Below are 18,830 nucleotides of genomic sequence, written 5' to 3'. Positions count from 1 at the left end.
AAAAAAATGTGTGGACTTGGTGTTTTAGTGGTTGTTGGTTTGGGCTTTATCAGGAGAGAGTCAGTCTGGAAACGGGTTTGTTCACTATGAAGAGTTGAAAAACAAGTTGTCCTCTTGTTCGAGTCAAATTCATTGTTCTGGACTTCATAATAATGTAGTTGAGAGTGAAGATGGAAATATTAAAAATTAATCATTTCATTACACTTTTGATTGATTGTGTTTAAGAAAATGCATAACCTAGTAATGTTTGAAAGCAGGTTTGATTTGGGCTATAATAATAATTCTGCATCTCTATTATGCATCTTGAGGAGGCTTCATTCATCAGACTGAAGCCAGACGTGGGATGCAACATAGTTTTTTGACTGTGTGCGTCTGTACATTTTTTTTTAATTAAAAAAATCTGATTTTGGAGGAACTAAATGACAGGAAGTGGAGTGTTCATCTGTTCATATGACCACAAGGTGGCGCTGTGGTTATTTAAGGCAAGACCATCTGTCATGTTCAGGGCCAATGTTACCCAGAACTGAATTTTTTTATTTTTTTACGTTCTCTGATGCTTCAAGCTGCATTCTTTGGCCCGACGTGTTTGGATTTGTTTGGCTTATTGGGAGATCAGGTGGTTGTGTCTTCACTTTAGACACAATAAACCAATGACAACTGGCATGTTGCTTATTTTTATCCTTACGCAGGGATCGGAGTGGGATCCAGGAGGCAGAAGGGAGTAACCAGCGCGTTACTGCGGCGTTATTCAACACATGGGTGGTTTTGTCGCCGGGGGGAGAAATCTGCAGTTGCTTGTGCAGACAGCGGGTTACGTACAAATGTAGAGTAGTCCTCAAACCTGGGCGTGAAGTTGGCTCGTAGCTGCTGGGTGGAGGCCACCATGAGCTCTGTCTCTTGTCCTTGTGCCTGAGTCCTCAGTGAGCTGAAGTGTAACAGCCTGCCAGTTCATAAGTCTCACTCCAACCATTCCAGTTTCCTCATGAACGATTCCAGCTCTTCAACCATGTCTACTAGAGTTTTGCCTCTGCCTTGTAGCTGCATGTTCACCTGGTTCTGTTGGCCAAAAACATCTGTCCGAAGTGCCTCACTGGATGTGAACTTTTCATCTTCCGGGCGGTGAGGTGGTCGGCTGCTCCCCGCATCTCGCTGATTCTTAGGAACGCTTTGACCTCATGAAAAAGTTACACAAGACGAGTTACGTTAGACTCGATGTTTTATCTTGTCTGACATACAAACCCATATAAACACACACACACACATTCTAGAGTGACATGATAAAATCATATCAAGGGCGGATTGGAGGAGAAAACCATATCAACCATCAACAGAGTTCTTATTGGAACTGAAGTGTCAACATGTTCCAGAGACAACAACACCAACGCTACAGTGTCTTAAATCACCACAAGTTACAAGATCAGCTTCCAGCTGCAGCTGATCAATACCAAACTGTCCAGTTGTGAGTAAAGTCCAACCCATCTGTCAGGACGAGTCCAGTCCAGAAGATAAGTCAGCGCCATCTTTGATGAATATGAGATTAAGTTTCAAGATTATTTGCAATAAAATCAGTCTATGCAGGTTTGCTGTAGACGGTGTTCTTCTGTTGGATTGTCATTGCCCACCTAGAAGACTGTTCATAGAATAAATCAAAAGAAAGCTCAAAAGATGGCTGAAGGAGCAACAAGGTCTTTTCACCATGCAGCAACGGAAGATGTTGTCACACGGAAAACCGAAGTCTCTGAGTCAGTCATTCCAACTCCACTTCTCTCGCTCTTCGTCTCTTTCTGAGGCTTTTTGAAGAACATCTGTTCACGCCGTGGTTGGAAAGATGTCACCTCTCCACACTTCAACTTTACTTCTTCTTTCTTCTCCTTTGTGGTTTCGGTGACGCTGAATGTTTCTACATGAAGCTGATCTGACTTTAAAGTCTGTGCTGTTCAAACAGGAAACAGAAACACTCGATCAGAATGTTTTCACACCTCCAGACTGTGAAAACTCAGTTGTGAAAATGCGGTTGAAGTTCCGCTCCTCTCTTTACCCGAGTGTTCAGAACATCTGGTCTCAGGTCAGGTCAAACCACAACAAGTCCATCATCGATCTTTGACCTCAAGAGCTCTGATACCGAGTCCACTTCTTAGCATCCTTGTGTTCCAACATGGTGTTTGTCATGGATGATCCATGACCAGAAGTCCAACATCTCTGGTTCAGATCAGGCTCTGTTCCTCCCTTTTCCAGGTTGCCGAGTCATTGCCAACGTGAGGGCTGAAGCTGTCCAGGAAGACTCTTGGTGATGAACCGTTGGTGATGAACCTCCCAGGACCTCACGTCTGGTCCACTTTAAGTCTCAGGGAGGAAACTGTCTGGTCCACCTAAAGTCCGGTTCACAGACTCAAACTCCAACTGTGAGGCTTCAAGTTCCTCCAGATCCCCCCAGCACCTCTCAACCTGAGCAACACCTGAAGCTAAAATTACTGTTTCCATGGAAACCGAGTCTCAGAGTTTTCAGAAAGTTCCACCTTTTGGCGCCTTTTCCAAAAAGTGGTGTTGTCAGTGCTGAGTTGTTAAACATCCAAAGTAGAAGTTTTGTCCTGTCGCTTTAAGTCGTTGCTGCTTAAACGGGTTCTGTGTTTGTGATACAAACAGGAGTGTTGGTGTTTCCTCTTCACACACACTGTCTCACTCAACAGAAGAGCAGACAAACCATCCAGCAGCGACTTGATGAAAAAGATATTCAGTGCTGCGACGCCCACATTTCCCTCTATGGAGCTCTGAAGTCATTTTTCTGAGAAATCAATGGAAGAAGAATGAGAAACTTCAGTGTGAGAAGAGGTTTTTTCGTCGCTGAATAAAGAGAAGTTTCATGTTTGAGATGTAGAGATAAAGACTTGAAAAGTTTCAGTTCCTCTTACGATGACTTGCAGCACATTTATGTTGCTGAGAAAGACGTTTGCTCGTGCTCAGTCAATACTGACACTAATTCAGCAACAAATAATTTGTGTTTTTCAGGAAAATAAGGGAAACAAATAAGTTGACCTGAATCAGCCGACAGTGCAGAGAAGCTGCAGCCGAGCAACAGACTGTTCAAATGTCTTTTAATGGTTTTTCTTATAAACTCAGACAGAGGGTAAATCATTTACTGATTTCACCCTCTTCCAAAACAGATGTCTGAATGAGTCGGTGGATGTTTCTCTGCTGGTCTCACTGATAATAAAAAGACCCTCGCAGACCCTGAGGCCACGACAGCCCCCACCTGTGGATCAGCAATATTTTTAAAGGAAGGAAAAACACATCTTTTTCATCAGGCTTTTAACTGATCGCCTACATTTTCCTGACTTTCACCATTATTTATTATGTATGTGGTGGGGGGGGGGCGTGGTTTGAGCTCAGCTGTGGAGGGGAGATTGTGGAGCAGACCTCAGGGAAGTCGCAGGAGCGGTAAGAGGGAACACCTGTTCCTGATGATCAGTGATGAGCTCCCCCTCTCTCTAGGAGCCGGCTGGGGACAGGATGATAGGATGAACTGATTAATCCAGGTGTGTCTGACCTCAGTAAATGACCAGACACACCTGGATTAATCAGTTCATCATGAAACACAGAAAATAAAGGTGCTGTCTGAACTTCAGGAAGTAATGGAGCTGAATATATATCCCCTTGTCTTTTAAGCACAGTTTTAACAAACACAGCTCAGCATAACGTTGGTCGACTCCACACTTATTCTTGCAGGAGTACCTTCCAAAATAAAATCCCCTATCACCGAGTAGAAGACACCAATTTTGAGCAAATTAATAAAAAATGTTTTTAACATTTCTTAATCTAAAACTACACTAACTTTTCACAGCATGTTATATTATTTTGTTGTCTCTAGTGTTTCCAAAAAAAGGGGGGGGGGGGGGGGGTCCTTTACACTGGGGGTTTGATCTGGTTAGTTGCTGGAGGTGCTGTGCGTGAATGCTCCTCTCCTGGCTGGCTGAGGAGGTCCACACCTTGGTGCAGGGGTCCCACAGCCTGACAGGGTAGGGCGGCCGGGTGATGGTGTTTCCCATGATCCTCGGTGCCATGCCATGTCTCTCTAATGTGAGACACAGAAGTCTGAGTGTGTGTTTATGTGTGTGTGCAGTTGTGGTTAAGGTGTGGCTATGTTGTTTGTTTTATTATATACTGATTTTGTTTCTGTTGTTTTTTTTTTAAATTAAGAGTGCTTTATGAATACATTTTGATTTGAATCGATTTGAAAGGCACTATTTCTCCCTCCGGTTACAATGATCACGCCATAGTTTTCCACACAGCTGACGTTTATTATTCGTCACCGTCAAACTATAAAAAACACAATCAAAAGATAAATTATTTACAAGAACAATCACAGAAAAATACAATAACAATGAAATAATAAGTGCAAACATATCTGCTGACAGCAAAACGCACCTCAATGGCTGCACACAAGGCCGGAGGAAAAAAGGTCCAATCTTCAAAGAAACTTAAACACACTTGTTGCAGTAACTGCACACAACGGCAGATGAAAAAAGGGTCCAATCTTCATAAAAAGTTCGCTTAAATTAACACTTCAACCGGCATTTCTCTCAGCTCCAAAAGAAAAAGGCAAACACGCAGGGGGGCTGAAAAAGCAGCAGCACCGGTGCAACCCGAAAACATGTCCCAGTGGAACAAAAAAAAGCTCACTTAGAATTTCTCAACATACAATAAAATCACATTTTAGAAAATCTTAATTTACCAAAAAATAAACATAAATAAGTAAATATACGAAATAATTATTAATTAAATCATTTATAACAATCAGGTTTGACAAACAAATTACAACAAAATTAAATGACAAATTATAATTCGGCAGTTAAAGGCACCTCTGACGAGCCCTTCTGGTGGCCACATCGCCAGGCTTCTTGGAAGACATTTCTGTGAATGTTCAGCTCATCAAGGACAGCGCATTAGGAAAGGAGCTGTCCTTGGTGCTGATTTTGGGATCATTGGAAGTGAATGTCTTGTAACAATGCATGTTTGTTCATTATTGTGGTTTTTGTTGTGATATAATGTTATTATATGTAGTAGGGGGTGTCATGTATCTGGGTCAAAGACATGAATGATTCAATAAAAATAATAAGTTAGGTAAAATGGTACAAAATAAGCTCATGGTGGAGGAAGGAATTACTTAATTTCGGAGTGGAAGTTGCCAAAAAGGTGTGGTTAAAAAAAGTCGATCAGAGTGAGGCATCTTCATTTAGGATCTCCACACATGATTGTTTTGGTTACAACAGAGTGGGATTTCACCTCAGATAGAATCAACCGTATCAAAGGTTTGGAGTTAAAATGAAATGTAGAAATTGTTAAACACAGAAAAAAAAATCTTTATGAACATCTAAATAAAAAACAGCATGAGAACAATATGAAATGGCAAATTAAACAAAACATCAGTGCAATCTAGCATATATATTAATTAGAGCTGGGCAATGATTAAAATTTTTAATCGTGATTAATCGCACCCCAATCCTGGAGTTAATCCCGATTAATCGCAATTAAAATGGCTCATTTGAAGTGTGCGGACTCCATTCAAAATGTGTGTGTTACATAAATAATTTTACAATTCATCAAATATGATTTATAATAGCTTAAAATACCAAGTCTTTACCAAGATTGCCCGCCAACACACACACACACACTCACACACACACACACACACACACACACACACACACACACACACACACACACACAGACACAACACCAATAACAGAGCAGATGAAAAATAGAAGTTTCTTATGAGCGCTCACTTCCTCAAACTTCATCCCATCTCAGAGACAGCCTAAATTCAGTCATGCCGAATTTTGCCTCATACTGACCTTTATTAAGCCAGATTGTGTGTTGAAGGGAAATGTACTTAATTTTGTGTGTTTTCAGCGCCTGAAAAACGCCCAGCTGTCCGAAACGCTGCACCGACAAAACACGCGATTTAAGTTTCACTTTCATTTTCTTCATATTTGCGCTCCTAATTTCAGTTTGTGCCTCATGTAAGCCTTTTCCTCGTGATTTTTCTGATAATTCGGCCGAGTTCAATATGGCAAATAATGAGGAATGGACCGTGTTTCACCACTAAAAGCGCGTGTGTGTTTTTTTGACGCTCAGCTGGAGCGCGGTGTGACTCTCGGTTTTGGGGCAAAGGACAGATTAGATTAACGGCGACATTTTTTTTCTCGCGCGATAAGACTCTCGCGATAACGCAGCACATTATCACCGTTAACGGCCCAGCTATAATATTAATATTTACACTAAGTAACACAATCACAAAGCAACAACACACACTGAGACAACAGAGGAAAGCAGGAAAGAAATGACAGGGCATGAAACAGCAGGAAGAGGAAACACAAAGAGGGAAACAGACACGAAATATCAAGAAACCATCCAGGGAGCACAGGAATCCAAAGAATCAGTGTGAATTCACTGTTTCAAACATGAAGCATGTCAGTCTCCAAACTGAAACATTTTCCCTTCAGATTCCATCTGTTTTTTTCTCAGGAGTTGAGCTGAAATGTAAATGATAAAACTATCTGGATCGATGTGTCACTGCTTCCCAAACTGAGCTGGAGGATATTTATCAGTCTGAGGAAGAACTGTCCTCACACTGCTTCTCGTCGCTCATTTGAATTTGATGGTGGAGTAGAGGTTGCTGGGCTCAGCGGAGGCTGCTGCAGGAGAAGAAGAAGCTCTCACAGTGCTGTAGGTCACCGTCTCTCCATCTCCACCATGAGCCTGGGAGAGAGAAGACGTACCACATTACTGATCAGAGCTTCACACGGACTCACCATGAGGATCATTCTACCATCTCTCAGCTCGGATCTTTGTTGCTCTGAAGCTTTGAAGCTCAACTTCTAAAAGTGTTGGATTTCTTTCAGGATTCGTACATCTGGTCTTCATCTGGACCAGATCTTAACCTTCACTGTCTTGGTATCATTCTATTATTTCTGAACTTCTTCAGGAGTTTTTCTCAACCTTTCAAAGTCTTGGTCTTGGTTCTGTCTTAGTCCTGATTCCACTCATCTTGACCTGAGTCTAGTCTGAACTTGATCCTGATTCAGTCTCATTTGGATCCTCTCTAGACCTGGACCTGTCAGAGGTTTGATCTGGTCTCTATCTGGTAGTGCCTGAGAAAACAGTTTTCTCTTGGTCAGGGTTTAAGCTAAGTCCTCAGGTCTTGGTTTAGTCTTGATTTCTCGTCTGATCTGGATCTTGATTTGAACACAAAAATGTCTTCTTTGCTCCTAATATGATCAGATAATGACCAGGACTTTATTCTGAACTTGTACTGGTCTTACAGCCACTTCTCAACCTCTGAAGTCCCAGTCAGGTCTTGGTTTTGAACCAGTCTTCATCATGACTTGGCAGGGACTTGTTGTTGGTATCAATGCAGTCTCTCCTTGATCAGGTTTGGCCTCAACTTCTGAATTCCTGGTCTGGTCCTGGTCTCATTTATAATCTGTTCTTCACATCATTTCAACCTCTCAAGTCTTGGTCTTGTCTTGGTCTTATCGGTTCTGATGTTCGTCATTAGTTGTTGTCAAATCCCTCAATATCTTGAAAAGTCTTGGTTTAGTCTTGGTCCCAAATCAACCTGGTCTACGTTGTAGTTTTGACGTCAATAATCTTAATTATGTCTCAGTTTCCTGTAAAAGCTGATCTTTGTCTTGTCTTGAATTCAACCTCAAAACTGGTCTTCTTGTCTTGATCTCTGTTCATTAAATCTCAGTTGTGAGTTGTTCTGAATTCTTTAAAGTCTTGTGACATATCAGTTTGGTTCCAGTTCAGTCTCAATAAGAAATAGTCTCCATCTCATTCTGGACCAAAAGTTCTAACATCTTGGACTTCCCTTGGTCTTCAATTCATTCTGGTTCTGGTCATAATTTGGTCTGAAATTCTTACAATCTTGGTCGTTTTTTTTTTTTTTTGTTTGTTTCTTTCTGAGATTCCTTGATGAGAAAACACCATCAGAGACTTTACCCGGACGTCACTGCTGGTCTTCTTGCTGTATGAGATTGTAGCGTAGGAAATCCCATCCTCAGCGTCGGCCTGCACAGAAACACCAGAGCAGCGTTTGGATCAGTTTGACATCGAACTGTTTCACTGCCACAATCTGCTAAAGCAATGTGAGAACGTCAGCTCAACTTCTCCTTTTTATTTTGGCTCACTGTCGCTCACTGGAGAGTCTGTCGTCATTCTACACTTTGGAGAACAGAGAAAAACCATCGTCTACAAACCGACATTTACTTTTTCAAGTAAAAAAAAAAGAAAAAGTCTTTATTGTTCAAGTTTTAACAGTCAGGACAGACAATAATACTCCAGATGATGTTTTCTATCAACTTTAGTCCCATGAATGTTTGAAATGAAGATTTTCACCCGGCTTCCACCTGATTCCTCAGTCCTGCTCACTGATCTTCAGATGTTATTGGAGAGATATTTTTTATTGCAGAACTCACCGTGTTTTCATCCACCACTGTCTTCTTTCCTGAAAAGACAAAGAAGATGACTTTAACATTTGTGGTCATTGTTGAGATTAAATCTCTCTGATTTCAACCTGGATTACAGCTGATTTACACCTGGTTTAAAGTTGAATTGCAGTCATATTGAATAGAAATGCTCTGATAACACTTTCTACAGTCCTCGGTATTAAATCTGATTAACAGTCAAGCAACTGATGGTTGAAACTCATTTTAAGTCAGATTTACAGCTGATTTGTCTCTGGTTAAGCTCCTGTTCAGACATCATTTAAACTGCTCTACAACTGATTTCCATCAGGTTTTCTTGTAGTTCTCACCTTTGGTTCTTTTCCATCTGATGATCACCACAGCTGTGATCAGGAGTACAATCAGACCCAGAGCGACAACCAAGTACAACCACCACCACCAGCCTGGAAAAGACAATAAAAACCATTGGAACCTTCTGGAAGATCTCTTTTCAATGTGATGACCAGAGATGGGACTGATGGCTCTTTGAAGGGAGCCGGTTGGTGAGGAGAAGCTCCTGACAAAGAGCCGTTAAAAGACAGACTCCTTGATGAACGTCATGGGATCTCGATCAGACGGACTGACGGAGACGTCACCCTCATTAGTGCTGGAGGCAGTCTGTTTTTTTTCTGACATCTGACTCTGTTACTGTGGAGTGCTGAGTTTTCATACGGTTGTTTGTTGATCCGAATTTGAAAAGATGTTTGTCAGACAAAAGTTGCTTTGGGCTTTACGTTGCTCGTCGTCCCCAGAAAGTGCGTTGAAATCCTGCTGTGTGTGTGTGTGTGTGCGTGTGTGTGTGTGTTCCATTGCTAAAATCTCCTCTTTGATAAAGTGGTCAATATGGTGTTTCAAATCAACTGGTTTCCTTGTTAACTGGTGACCAGCGTCTGTTATCATTTCTTGCTGCTGCTTCTGCTTCTAGTAGCAGCAGATATTAAACTCAGGCTCATAAAAGGTCTGACAAAACCTGGTTTTTAATATCTACAGGCAACAAATTACGTGAAAGAAAGTCTCAGTCACCAGTTAACAGGGAATCCAGTCAGTCCAAAACATCAGCTCTGCTCCAGTTTCCGGACACTCCTCTAAGGCTACGTTCACACTGCAGGGCTTAATGCTCAATTCGTATTTTTTTGTAAAATCCAATTTTTTGTGAGTTCATTCACATTTACAATAAAATGCGACTTGTATGTGATCTCCCGTCTGAACTTAAATACGACCTCAAAGTGTCCCGCATGCGCAGAAGAGGACATAACGACGTCACGCAGCGAGCGCATCTACAGAACTTGGGCGTCATAAGCTCCAGCCGGGTTAAAAAGCCAGACACACTCCGTGCATAATACCGGGACATCCACAGATCTCCACCCGGGCTTCGGGGGTGCCAGCCCGGGTTAAAGAACCGGGCACGGTCGGTGGTAACCGGGAAGGGGGGGGGGGGGGCATCCACAGACCTTAAGCCGGCGTCACAAGCTCCATCCGAGTTAAAGAGCCGGATTAAAGAACTTTCTCCCGCCAACTTGGATGCAGATTAAAGACGTTTGTCATGCAATGTGACGTGCAGGTCGGATAAATGCGACCTGGCCGTACAGACTGAAGTCGCATGGCAAAAGATCAGATACGTATCGGATTTAGGACCACATATCCAAGTGGCCTGGGTCGCATTTGAAAAAATCAGATCTGTGTTGTTCAGACTGTCATGAAAGATCAGATACAGGTCGCATGGGGGCAAAAAAATGGGATTTGAGTCACTTCAGCCTGCAGTGTGAACGTAGCCTAAGTTAGCTTCTGTGTTCGGGTGACCGGAGTGTGCTGTGGAAAAGTGACACTCAGAGATATTGTTAGTCATTCAAATAAAGGCAGCGCTGACAGCTCAGACTTATCAGACACACAGGAGACACGTAAAGGAAGCGTGGACAACACGCACATACGAATGCCTCTCAGATAGCTGAGAACCGGTTCAATTCATTCACTTCAAAGAGCCGCTCAAACGACCGACTCGTTCACGAACGTCACACCAGGAATGACAACCTTGCTGAGCCACCAAATGAAACAGATGTTTCTACAAAGACCAAAAACACAACACAGCAGAGGGGTGGAGTCCTTGTGAGTCTCTACTGGAGGCTGCTGTTTCTGGTTGTCTTGTTGATTTCGTGTCACCTCAAAAAATCAATGAAGCCCACAATTTATCAGATTTCATTCTTTAAACTCATAAATCCATCAAGGAAACTCTTCTTTTGTTGATTTGAGTCTTTGTTTTTGACTCGGTTCACCTGAGGGTCGAGGACTGAAACGCTGTTCTCCTGTCAGTCACTTCACAGCTCAGGAAGTGTGTTTCTGTTCAAACTAAAAACACAACACAGCACATTGAACTGACACACTAAGTCGTGGAGTCATTACCTTGTGGATCTGCTGAAGCTCCATTTGTTCCCGTTCAGTTTTATAATGAAATCTTAATTAAAATCATAATCTGTTAAATAACTTATTTGTTTTGTGTTTTTGCTGATTGGAGTCTTTGTTTCTGACTGGGCTCACCTGAGGGTCGAGGACTGAAACGAAGCTTTTCTCCTGTTCTGCTGTCAGTCACTTCACAGCTCAGGAAGTGTGTTTGTGGGTGAAGATAATGTGACTTTTTAAGAGTCACAGTGGCAGAACATCTATTATGTCCTGTCTTGATCTCTTTGTTATCTTTATCAATATCTTGATCTTTGATCTTCCACTTCACTTCCAGTTCACAGTTTTCCTCTGAAGACGTCACGAAGCACTTCAGTGTCTCCTCGTCATCGACTTCATGTTCAGTCACTACTGAAAGAAAAACAACACAAATGACACTAATTAGCTTTTTTTTCTGTGATCACAGCGATAGTGAAGGTTCAAACATCTTATAAATACTCACTGGTTGCTACAGACAGACGCTTGTCAGACCGGTTAACTAGAATGTGGTTCTCTGAACTGTCTGATTTGTATTGTTGACAGTTATAAATACCAACATCCTGATCTGTGACGTTCTTTATCTTCAGAGAACAATCACGTTTAACTTTCAGTCTGTCTGGTTCTATTTCATTGTTTTCTTTCATCTTCCCAAGTTCAACCAGCACTACTACGCGAGTGTTTCCAGGTTTAGAATATCTCCACGTGGTTCCATTACAGTCCCGCTGACCCTCCAGCTCATGTTCACAAGTCAGAGTGACGTCCTCCCCTGCTTTCTGAACAACTGCAGCCACTGCTGAGGAAGAAGAAGAAAACTCATATTAAATCAACATTTTAAGACAAATTGAGTCATTTCAGACACTTGTCCTGTCAAATAAACTAAACTCACTACTTTTTGTCGTAACGTTCATCTGTAATCAATTACAATTTAAGACATACTTTATCAACCGTTCAGTAACCTTTCATTCATTCTAGTCTGTAAAGTAACTCCACTACTTTTGGAAGAAGTAACTAATAACTTGTGGAGGACTGATTCTCAGTTACTTCTAGAAAACTGAGTGTTGAAGTTTTCTGACTGAAACTGAGCAGATGGAAAAAAACATGTTGGTGTCCTGAAATACATCAGAAGTGAAAACTAAAATGGTGTTTGAGAGATATTTTCCAGTAATCTGAGTACTTACCTGCAGACTGAAGCACAAAGAGGTGAAGTAGAAACATTTCCACAGGTCTGAGTTCAGCCGTCGTCTCACTTCGTCTCACTCCAGTCGTGTTCTCGCTCTGGTTTTAAGATGATCTCTTCAACTTCCTGCAGTTCACTGACGTCACTTCCTCATCTTCACTTCAGTCATATTTAGCTTCTTATCAGCTTTCACATCGTTTTCAGTGTGAACAACGTTAAAGCAGCTGATAAAAAAGAGGAACTTGTGCATGAGATGATGAAATGTGCACGACCCGATGCAAACCCAAACACAGACACACAGACAGACGAGTGTTACAGAGGTTTACTGCAAGTTAAAGGCAGAAGTATCCTCATTCACAACCAGGAAGAGAGTCAGGGCCCGAAGCAGAGTCTACAAACGGAATGTCAGGACCGTGAGCAGAGGCAAACCCAGCGGATTTACACTGGTAGAGTGCTGGAGGGGGTGAAGGAATGATGGATGGATGGATGAAGGATGGATGGATGGATGGATGGAATTTATCTCCCAGAGTATATAAATGATCAAATATCAAACTGTTGCTTCATTCAGGGACTTCAGAAAAACACTGTAATGAGTCCCTGGCTGAGAAGTGTCGGTAGAATTTTGCAATGAAAGACCAGTAAAGAGCACTTCCTCTGAATCAGTTTTTATTCTCAGATTCATTTTAACAGCTCAGTTCTGTGTTAAATAAAAGAAGCAAAACCAAACAATAGGCGTGTTTACATGGACCAAAATTGATCAGATTAATTGCTGACCTGATTAAATTTTCACCATATAAACACTTTGATCCGATCGTATTTGCCCGGTCCGATTAAAATTTTGATCGGATCAAAGGGGGTGGTTTAAACACAGCCATCGGCTTAATCCCAGCAGTTGGAGCTTTCTGCGCATGTCTGTGACGTCAGCTCACCCGACGTCATGACGCTGCCGGTACCGGCGTCTGTGTTTTGAACAAGATGGCGGTAAGGGTGAACTGGACTGTGGAAGAAACGGATACGCTTTTAAACATTTTAAAAGAATTGGAAATAGTCGAAAGGCTGGACGGCCGGAAAGTCCGAAATAGTGAACTGTTTAATGAGGTTCATGAGAAGCTGGGAGAGTGTGGAGTCAGCAGGTCAGTAGACTAAATAAAAAACCGTTGGAAGGCACTGAAGAGCGCTTTCTATCAGGCGAAGCTAAAGACAAGCCGAAGCGGAGCAGCAGCCCCAACCAACTTTCGTTTTTATAATTTAATGAACGAGATCATTGGAGGTCGGCCGCTGTCGAATTTGGATGACACTGGGGTGGATGTGGGGTTTCCAGACGACAGCTCTCCTGAGACGCCCGAAAGCGCATGTGGTAAGTTCTGATGAAACTGCTGTCGGCTCTTTTTCCATAGTTCACCGTTTACTTCAGGTTGATCTAGCGAAGGCCTGCTAGTTTAACCAGGGCTTCCAGATAATCGTCCAGCCACAGAGTGAAAAACATATTTTCCTCCTTGAAATGATGCTACCACGATAACGACTCTTTTCACATTTCGATGATACAAACAGCGCGTTTGAGGAGCTGGAAGACTGTAACTCTCCTCAGCCTGAACAGGACAGAAGGGAGGACATCAACTCTGAAGCTCCAGCAAGAAAAAGTAAGTGAGCAAAACTGTCACATCATAAAAAAATTGAAGTCTTTGGCATTACTTTTGTATGCTGCATAAAAACGAAAAAAGCCATTGGACACGTATTTTGTTTTTATTTCAACAAAATAATTTTTTTTTAATTCTGACTGAAGTGTCCAAACACAGAACAGGAATCTGTGCTCACAAAAATGTTTTAAAATTCAAATAAATGCAAACTAACTATATAGAAAAAGCCCATACATTCTGTTCACTTTCATTGGCTGTACTGGCACCTGTGAATGTAACATTTGAAGGTTTTTTTTTTTTCTTTTTTTTTCTTACAAGGTTGCTCTGAAAACATAAATACAGGAGTTGGTTATAAGTTAATTGCATGACTGTTAAATAATAAAGGATTGACCTTTGAAACTTACGGTTTTGCAAACTAAAAATATTTTCACAGAACGGAAGTCGTCATCTGGCGATGCAACACTTCTGAACGACTGGTCAGCTCAGCAGAAAGCCTTCCTGGACAGGATGGAACAACAGCATGAAAGAAACTTGGAAAGAGAAGAGAGAATGTTGTCACACTTCCTGGAGGAAAGCACCCGCTCAACGGAACGTCTTATGGGGCAAATGTTGGATGGTCTGAGACTTCTCCTTCCTCAACCCGACTCAGCACCTCCATCAGGACACGGCCCACCAGTCCACCATCATCCACAGTCCTTCATCCAAGCTCCCAGCTCTGGAGTTCACATGCCACCTTACTACCCTGAGAACAGTACAAACTATGATTACAATCTACACAATTTATAGAATTCAATATTACTGTTGCCAATTGTTGATGAAATGACATTTTAGTTGTTGCTGGGTTTAAAATAAGTTTTGGTTATGTTCTGACACCCCAATTAAATTTTCACTGTACTTGTTTTGATTGTTAAACAGATTTGTATACAGTGTATGCACATATATTGTATATAGTTGGTATACTTATGAGTGTATATATTGTATATAGCTGGTATACTTGTGAGTGTAACAGTTTACAAATTTACATTTGCACCTTTTCTTCTTTCTTTTTTTTTTTTTTACAACTAATGTTTACCTGCTGTCGTACGATGTTCTGTTTTTGAAATCATACTTGTTTGCTGTTTTAGTTTGAGGGAGAAGTCTGTCATGGAAAAATAAAAAAAAATTGTTCCTGTTTGTCAGATTTAACTTACTTGTTAATGGATGTGACCAGTGACCAGAGGAAAGTGGGTGGACATGTCGGTCTTCAGTGCCATCCTTGTACTGCTGCCACTGGAGCTGCTCTGCAGAGTGACTGCTGGTCTGAGCTGAGGGTCGACGGCGTCAAAATCTCCAGCACCCTCCATCCAGCTGCTGTTAATATTGTCTTGCTCATTTTGGCAAAAGTTATGGAGTGCACAGCAGGCTGCAATCACGGTTGGTGAGAAGGTAAAGTGAAAATCACTTCGTTTCAGCAGCACTCTCCACCTTGACTTCAAAATCCCAAACGTGTTCTCCACAGCAACACGAAGGGAGCTCAAGTAAACATTGAAGGATTGTTCCTCCGCGGTCAAATGTGGAGAATTTGTGAAGCCTTTCAGTAACCAGTCAAGCAGGGGATAGGCAGGATCTCCAACAATTTGGAGCCCTACCTCTTCTCCCTCAATGTTTTTTACAACCTAAAAAAGGAAAAGGTTTATTGTTTTCTGAAACAATGTAGTCAAATATTGAGTGATTTCTTTATTCTCACAGTAAAAGGTTGGACACTACCTTTGGCAGCAGGTGAGCTCTTTAAAATAGATCTGAATGACACAAAACATTAGCATCATGGGCGCTTCCTGGCACTCTGCAGCTGATGCTCCGAAACCTGAAACATGCAACTTCATTAATGTAAATTTGTCAGTTTGTTTTAAATAGAAATAGCTGAAACAAAATAGGAGTTTTCATTTCATATTTCTGAAACAGTTTTATTGACATCTTTTACAGTAATTAATAACAATGTTAGATTTAAAAAAAAAAAGTAAAACCTAAATATTTCAAACTTCTTTAACAATTTACTAATCAATTAAAAAGCAAACCTGTATTTGTGGTCAACTACAGCCTGGAGCACATAGGAAGACCAGCCTTTTCTGTTTACAAAGTCCTTGTAGCCATCTGAAGGAGGGAGGATAGGAATGTGTGTGCCATCAATTAGTCCCATAATTTGGGGGACATGATGGGACTCCTCAAAGCTCCTGGCGATCTCCAGAGCATCGTCCTCATTTGGCATACAGATCAGCTGTTTAATAGGTCCTTTAATCATGGCTTTGCAGAATAAATATACAAACTTTTTTACCGTGCTTTTGTGGACACCGAACTGATTCGAAATGACACGATACTCTGCACAACTCCCGAGTTTATAGAGTACAACTGCAACGCGCATCATCAGCGGGACAGGAGCCCTGACAGCAGCGTCATTTGGTGCCATGTCATGTTCCATCATCGTGCATAGTTTGATGAAAGACTGTCTCTTCATTCGGAAATTTTCTTTCCATTCCACGTCTGTGAACTCCAGCAACACAACCTTATCCCACCATTCCCGGCTTCGGACTTTCATCCACAGATGTCTCGTCTTAGGGGGCGGGGCAGGTAGCAGAGTAATCCGTGCCACATCACGTAAAAAGCGTCCCGTGCTCGTCTCGTCCTAACTATAGTTTGTGCCAAGAGAAGGCATCTTTGATGCTGTAGTCTCAAAAAAACAGAAAGAATAAAGGCAACAAACGTAATAACTCGGGTGAATTCCATTTTAAATGTTCGCGGGCTTCCGGGTAAAAGCCGGTTCCGGGAGCTAGTGCGCATGCGCAAAGCGGCAACGTCACAGTGCAAAGCATTCTGGGATTAATCCACGGAAATTAATCAGATCACATTTTGGAACATATAAACAGTCACAATATTCCGATCAGTTTATTAGGTGTTCATATAAACGGGCTAATCGGATCTCCTGATTGGAATAAATTTGATCTGATCAGCAAAATGTGACCATGTAAACGCACCTACTGATCACAGTCAAGAGACACAAAACAACAACCGGCAACATTTCTGTCAACACATTTAACTATTTCATCTGTGTAAATGTTCACATGAGAGTCCTGAAACTAAACTTCAACTCCTGAAGTAGAGGTGGTCAGGAGAACACTAAACCCAAGTTGTGAGACGTTTCAAATAACAGCATGCAACATTTAGATTATAGAATAATGAAAACAAAACTGAAAAAATAAACTTTTCTGTGAACACCAAAAGCTTGACATTCACAATCTCTGGTTAAATTTGTAGAGATAAGTTTTCTTCACAGGAGTCACGAAACACTTTCAAGAGAATATCTCCTCTTCATATCTCCTGAAAAGCTGCAATCTGCCACTTTGTCGTAGTACCAACACAAGACTCTGTTTACATGACAACGCTTCAAGTAAAAACACTTTTGTTGCGAGTTTTCATTTCAAAAAAATTTCCTGTTCACATGGCAACATTTTGAAAGCGATATACGTTTCCATGGAAACCGAGGGGATGCTGAAAACGGTGTTGTTTTCATGTTGGAGCGCTGGTTCTGTTTTACCCGTTTCCAGGGAGACGAAGCATTTTCTAAATGTCTCCCACTCCGTCTCCATGGACACGAAGGAAAACGCAACTTGTTGAAAATTCTAAGACGCCATCTCCATGAAAATGGGGGAAAACACAAATTTTTGAAAATACTCTGTCTCCATGGAAACAGGCAAACCAAAACCAGAGGTGCAAAATGAAATCGACATCGTTTTCAGCATTTCTGTTTCCATGGAAACAGACATTGTCTTTAAAATGTTGACCAATGAGAACCGTTTTTAAATGACAATGATGCTCGGAGCCACTGGAAACACAGCTGTTGGAAAATACGACGACTTTTAGACAAATTGTTTTTTCCCCATTTCCATGGAGACAGAGTTGTAGCATTTTGAAGCATTCTCTTCGAGCACCGTTGTTGTGTAAACAGACAACCAAAACGAAATCAATAAAAGGAGAGATAAGGCTGATTTACTTTGCTAATCGCTGCTCCCTGTATCTGCGGAGCGGCTCCGAACACTCAAATCTTGTTTTCTTCTGAGTGAAACTTCCAGCAGAAACAGCTCACTCCAGTGAAGAGCCGTCGTTTTCTCCACAGCTAACCAGGAAGTAACAGTAAACAAAGGATCAACAAGAATTCTTTCACCAGATCAGCAAATAAACTAAAGCCTTTAAAGTGAAGTTTGGGTTTTGTTCAGCATGAAAGACGACGGCTGCTCCAGGTCAGAGCATCTCACACGTTTTCATAGTTAACAGGGACTTCCTGTCTGTCTCCGTTAAGAAACACCTGTCAGGAAACACAACAAGGCAGGAAAAATCAAGACCTGGAATGTTTAATTAATTAAAAAAAAAAAAGTAAAATCATATTATTATCCATCATTTGAATATACATGTGGCGAAAATGGGACCGATACCTCACAACCAGAGATGATAACCTGCTTTGTTCTTAATTTCTGTTTTATTCCACTGCTTGTACAAAGTTATGCTCTTATTCTCACTTGTTATTGTTTTCACTACTGTTCTACATCTTGATTATCATGAGTATTTGTATTATTGTTTAAACTTCTAATCCTGTATTATTGTTTAAACTTCTGATTTTTTGTTATTGCTTTTTTGGATAAAAATAAAGTATAAAAAAAAAAAATTAAAAAAAAAAAAAAAAAGAGTTCAACTGCTCTGTCATATAGATTATCCGTGCGTTTCAGTTCCATAAAGCCAGGGCTGAAAGTCCAGCTTGCCTTGAGGTAGGCGACCAACAACTTAGGTGCATACCGCCCCCTACTGTATCTCTTGGTGAATGTAAATCAGAGGGTCTGGATCTGCTGTTGTTAGAAGCTAGAAGGCGCTGAGTCGCCAACTCGAAATCTGATTGGTTGAAGCAGCTGTCTGTGTGACGCTTCACTTTACTTCACTGCGCCATCAGGAACGGACAGTGAAGGCCTCGGGCAGATTTCTTTGACCCTAGCAACAGATGATGCCTGAAATCTGATTGGTTAAATGATTTAATATGAAAAAAACATGTCTGGAAGCAGC

The 18,830-nt window shown here is 41.4% G+C and overlaps 1 protein-coding gene across 1 annotated transcript; it reads right to left on the bottom strand.

Moving 5' to 3' along the window:
- Positions 1 to 6,035: 6,035 nt before the first annotated feature.
- On the bottom strand, positions 6,036 to 12,201 carry LOC115402444 (uncharacterized). The gene is made up of 7 exons (XM_030111010.1): positions 12,113 to 12,201; positions 11,398 to 11,727; positions 11,037 to 11,306; positions 8,816 to 8,908; positions 8,478 to 8,506; positions 8,002 to 8,070; positions 6,036 to 6,756 (listed from the first exon to the last, which is right to left on the bottom strand). Exons 1-7 carry the CDS (start codon positions 12,147 to 12,149, stop codon positions 6,643 to 6,645), a joined length of 942 nt encoding a protein of 313 aa, XP_029966870.1. The 5' UTR covers positions 12,150 to 12,201; the 3' UTR covers positions 6,036 to 6,642.
- Between the last annotated feature and the right edge of the window lie 6,629 nt (positions 12,202 to 18,830).

The sequence above is a fragment of the Salarias fasciatus genome, chromosome 15, assembly GCF_902148845.1.
Source record: "Salarias fasciatus chromosome 15, fSalaFa1.1, whole genome shotgun sequence".
Classification (NCBI taxonomy): Eukaryota; Metazoa; Chordata; class Actinopteri; order Blenniiformes; family Blenniidae; genus Salarias; species Salarias fasciatus.
Note: the sequence above shows the minus strand (reverse complement) of the source record. Positions and strands in the feature narration are given on the sequence as shown.

Coding starts and splice junctions, on each gene's coding strand:
- LOC115402444 (XM_030111010.1), bottom strand. CDS start 12,149: ATGTTTCTACTTCACCTCTTTGTGCTTCAGTCTGCAG. Junction 11,307..11,397: donor GCGTCTGTCTGTAGCAACCA/GTGAGTATTTAT, acceptor TTTTTCTTTCAG/TAGTGACTGAACATGAAGTC. Junction 8,507..8,815: donor CAGATGGAAAAGAACCAAAG/GTGAGAACTACA, acceptor TTGTCTTTTCAG/GAAAGAAGACAGTGGTGGAT.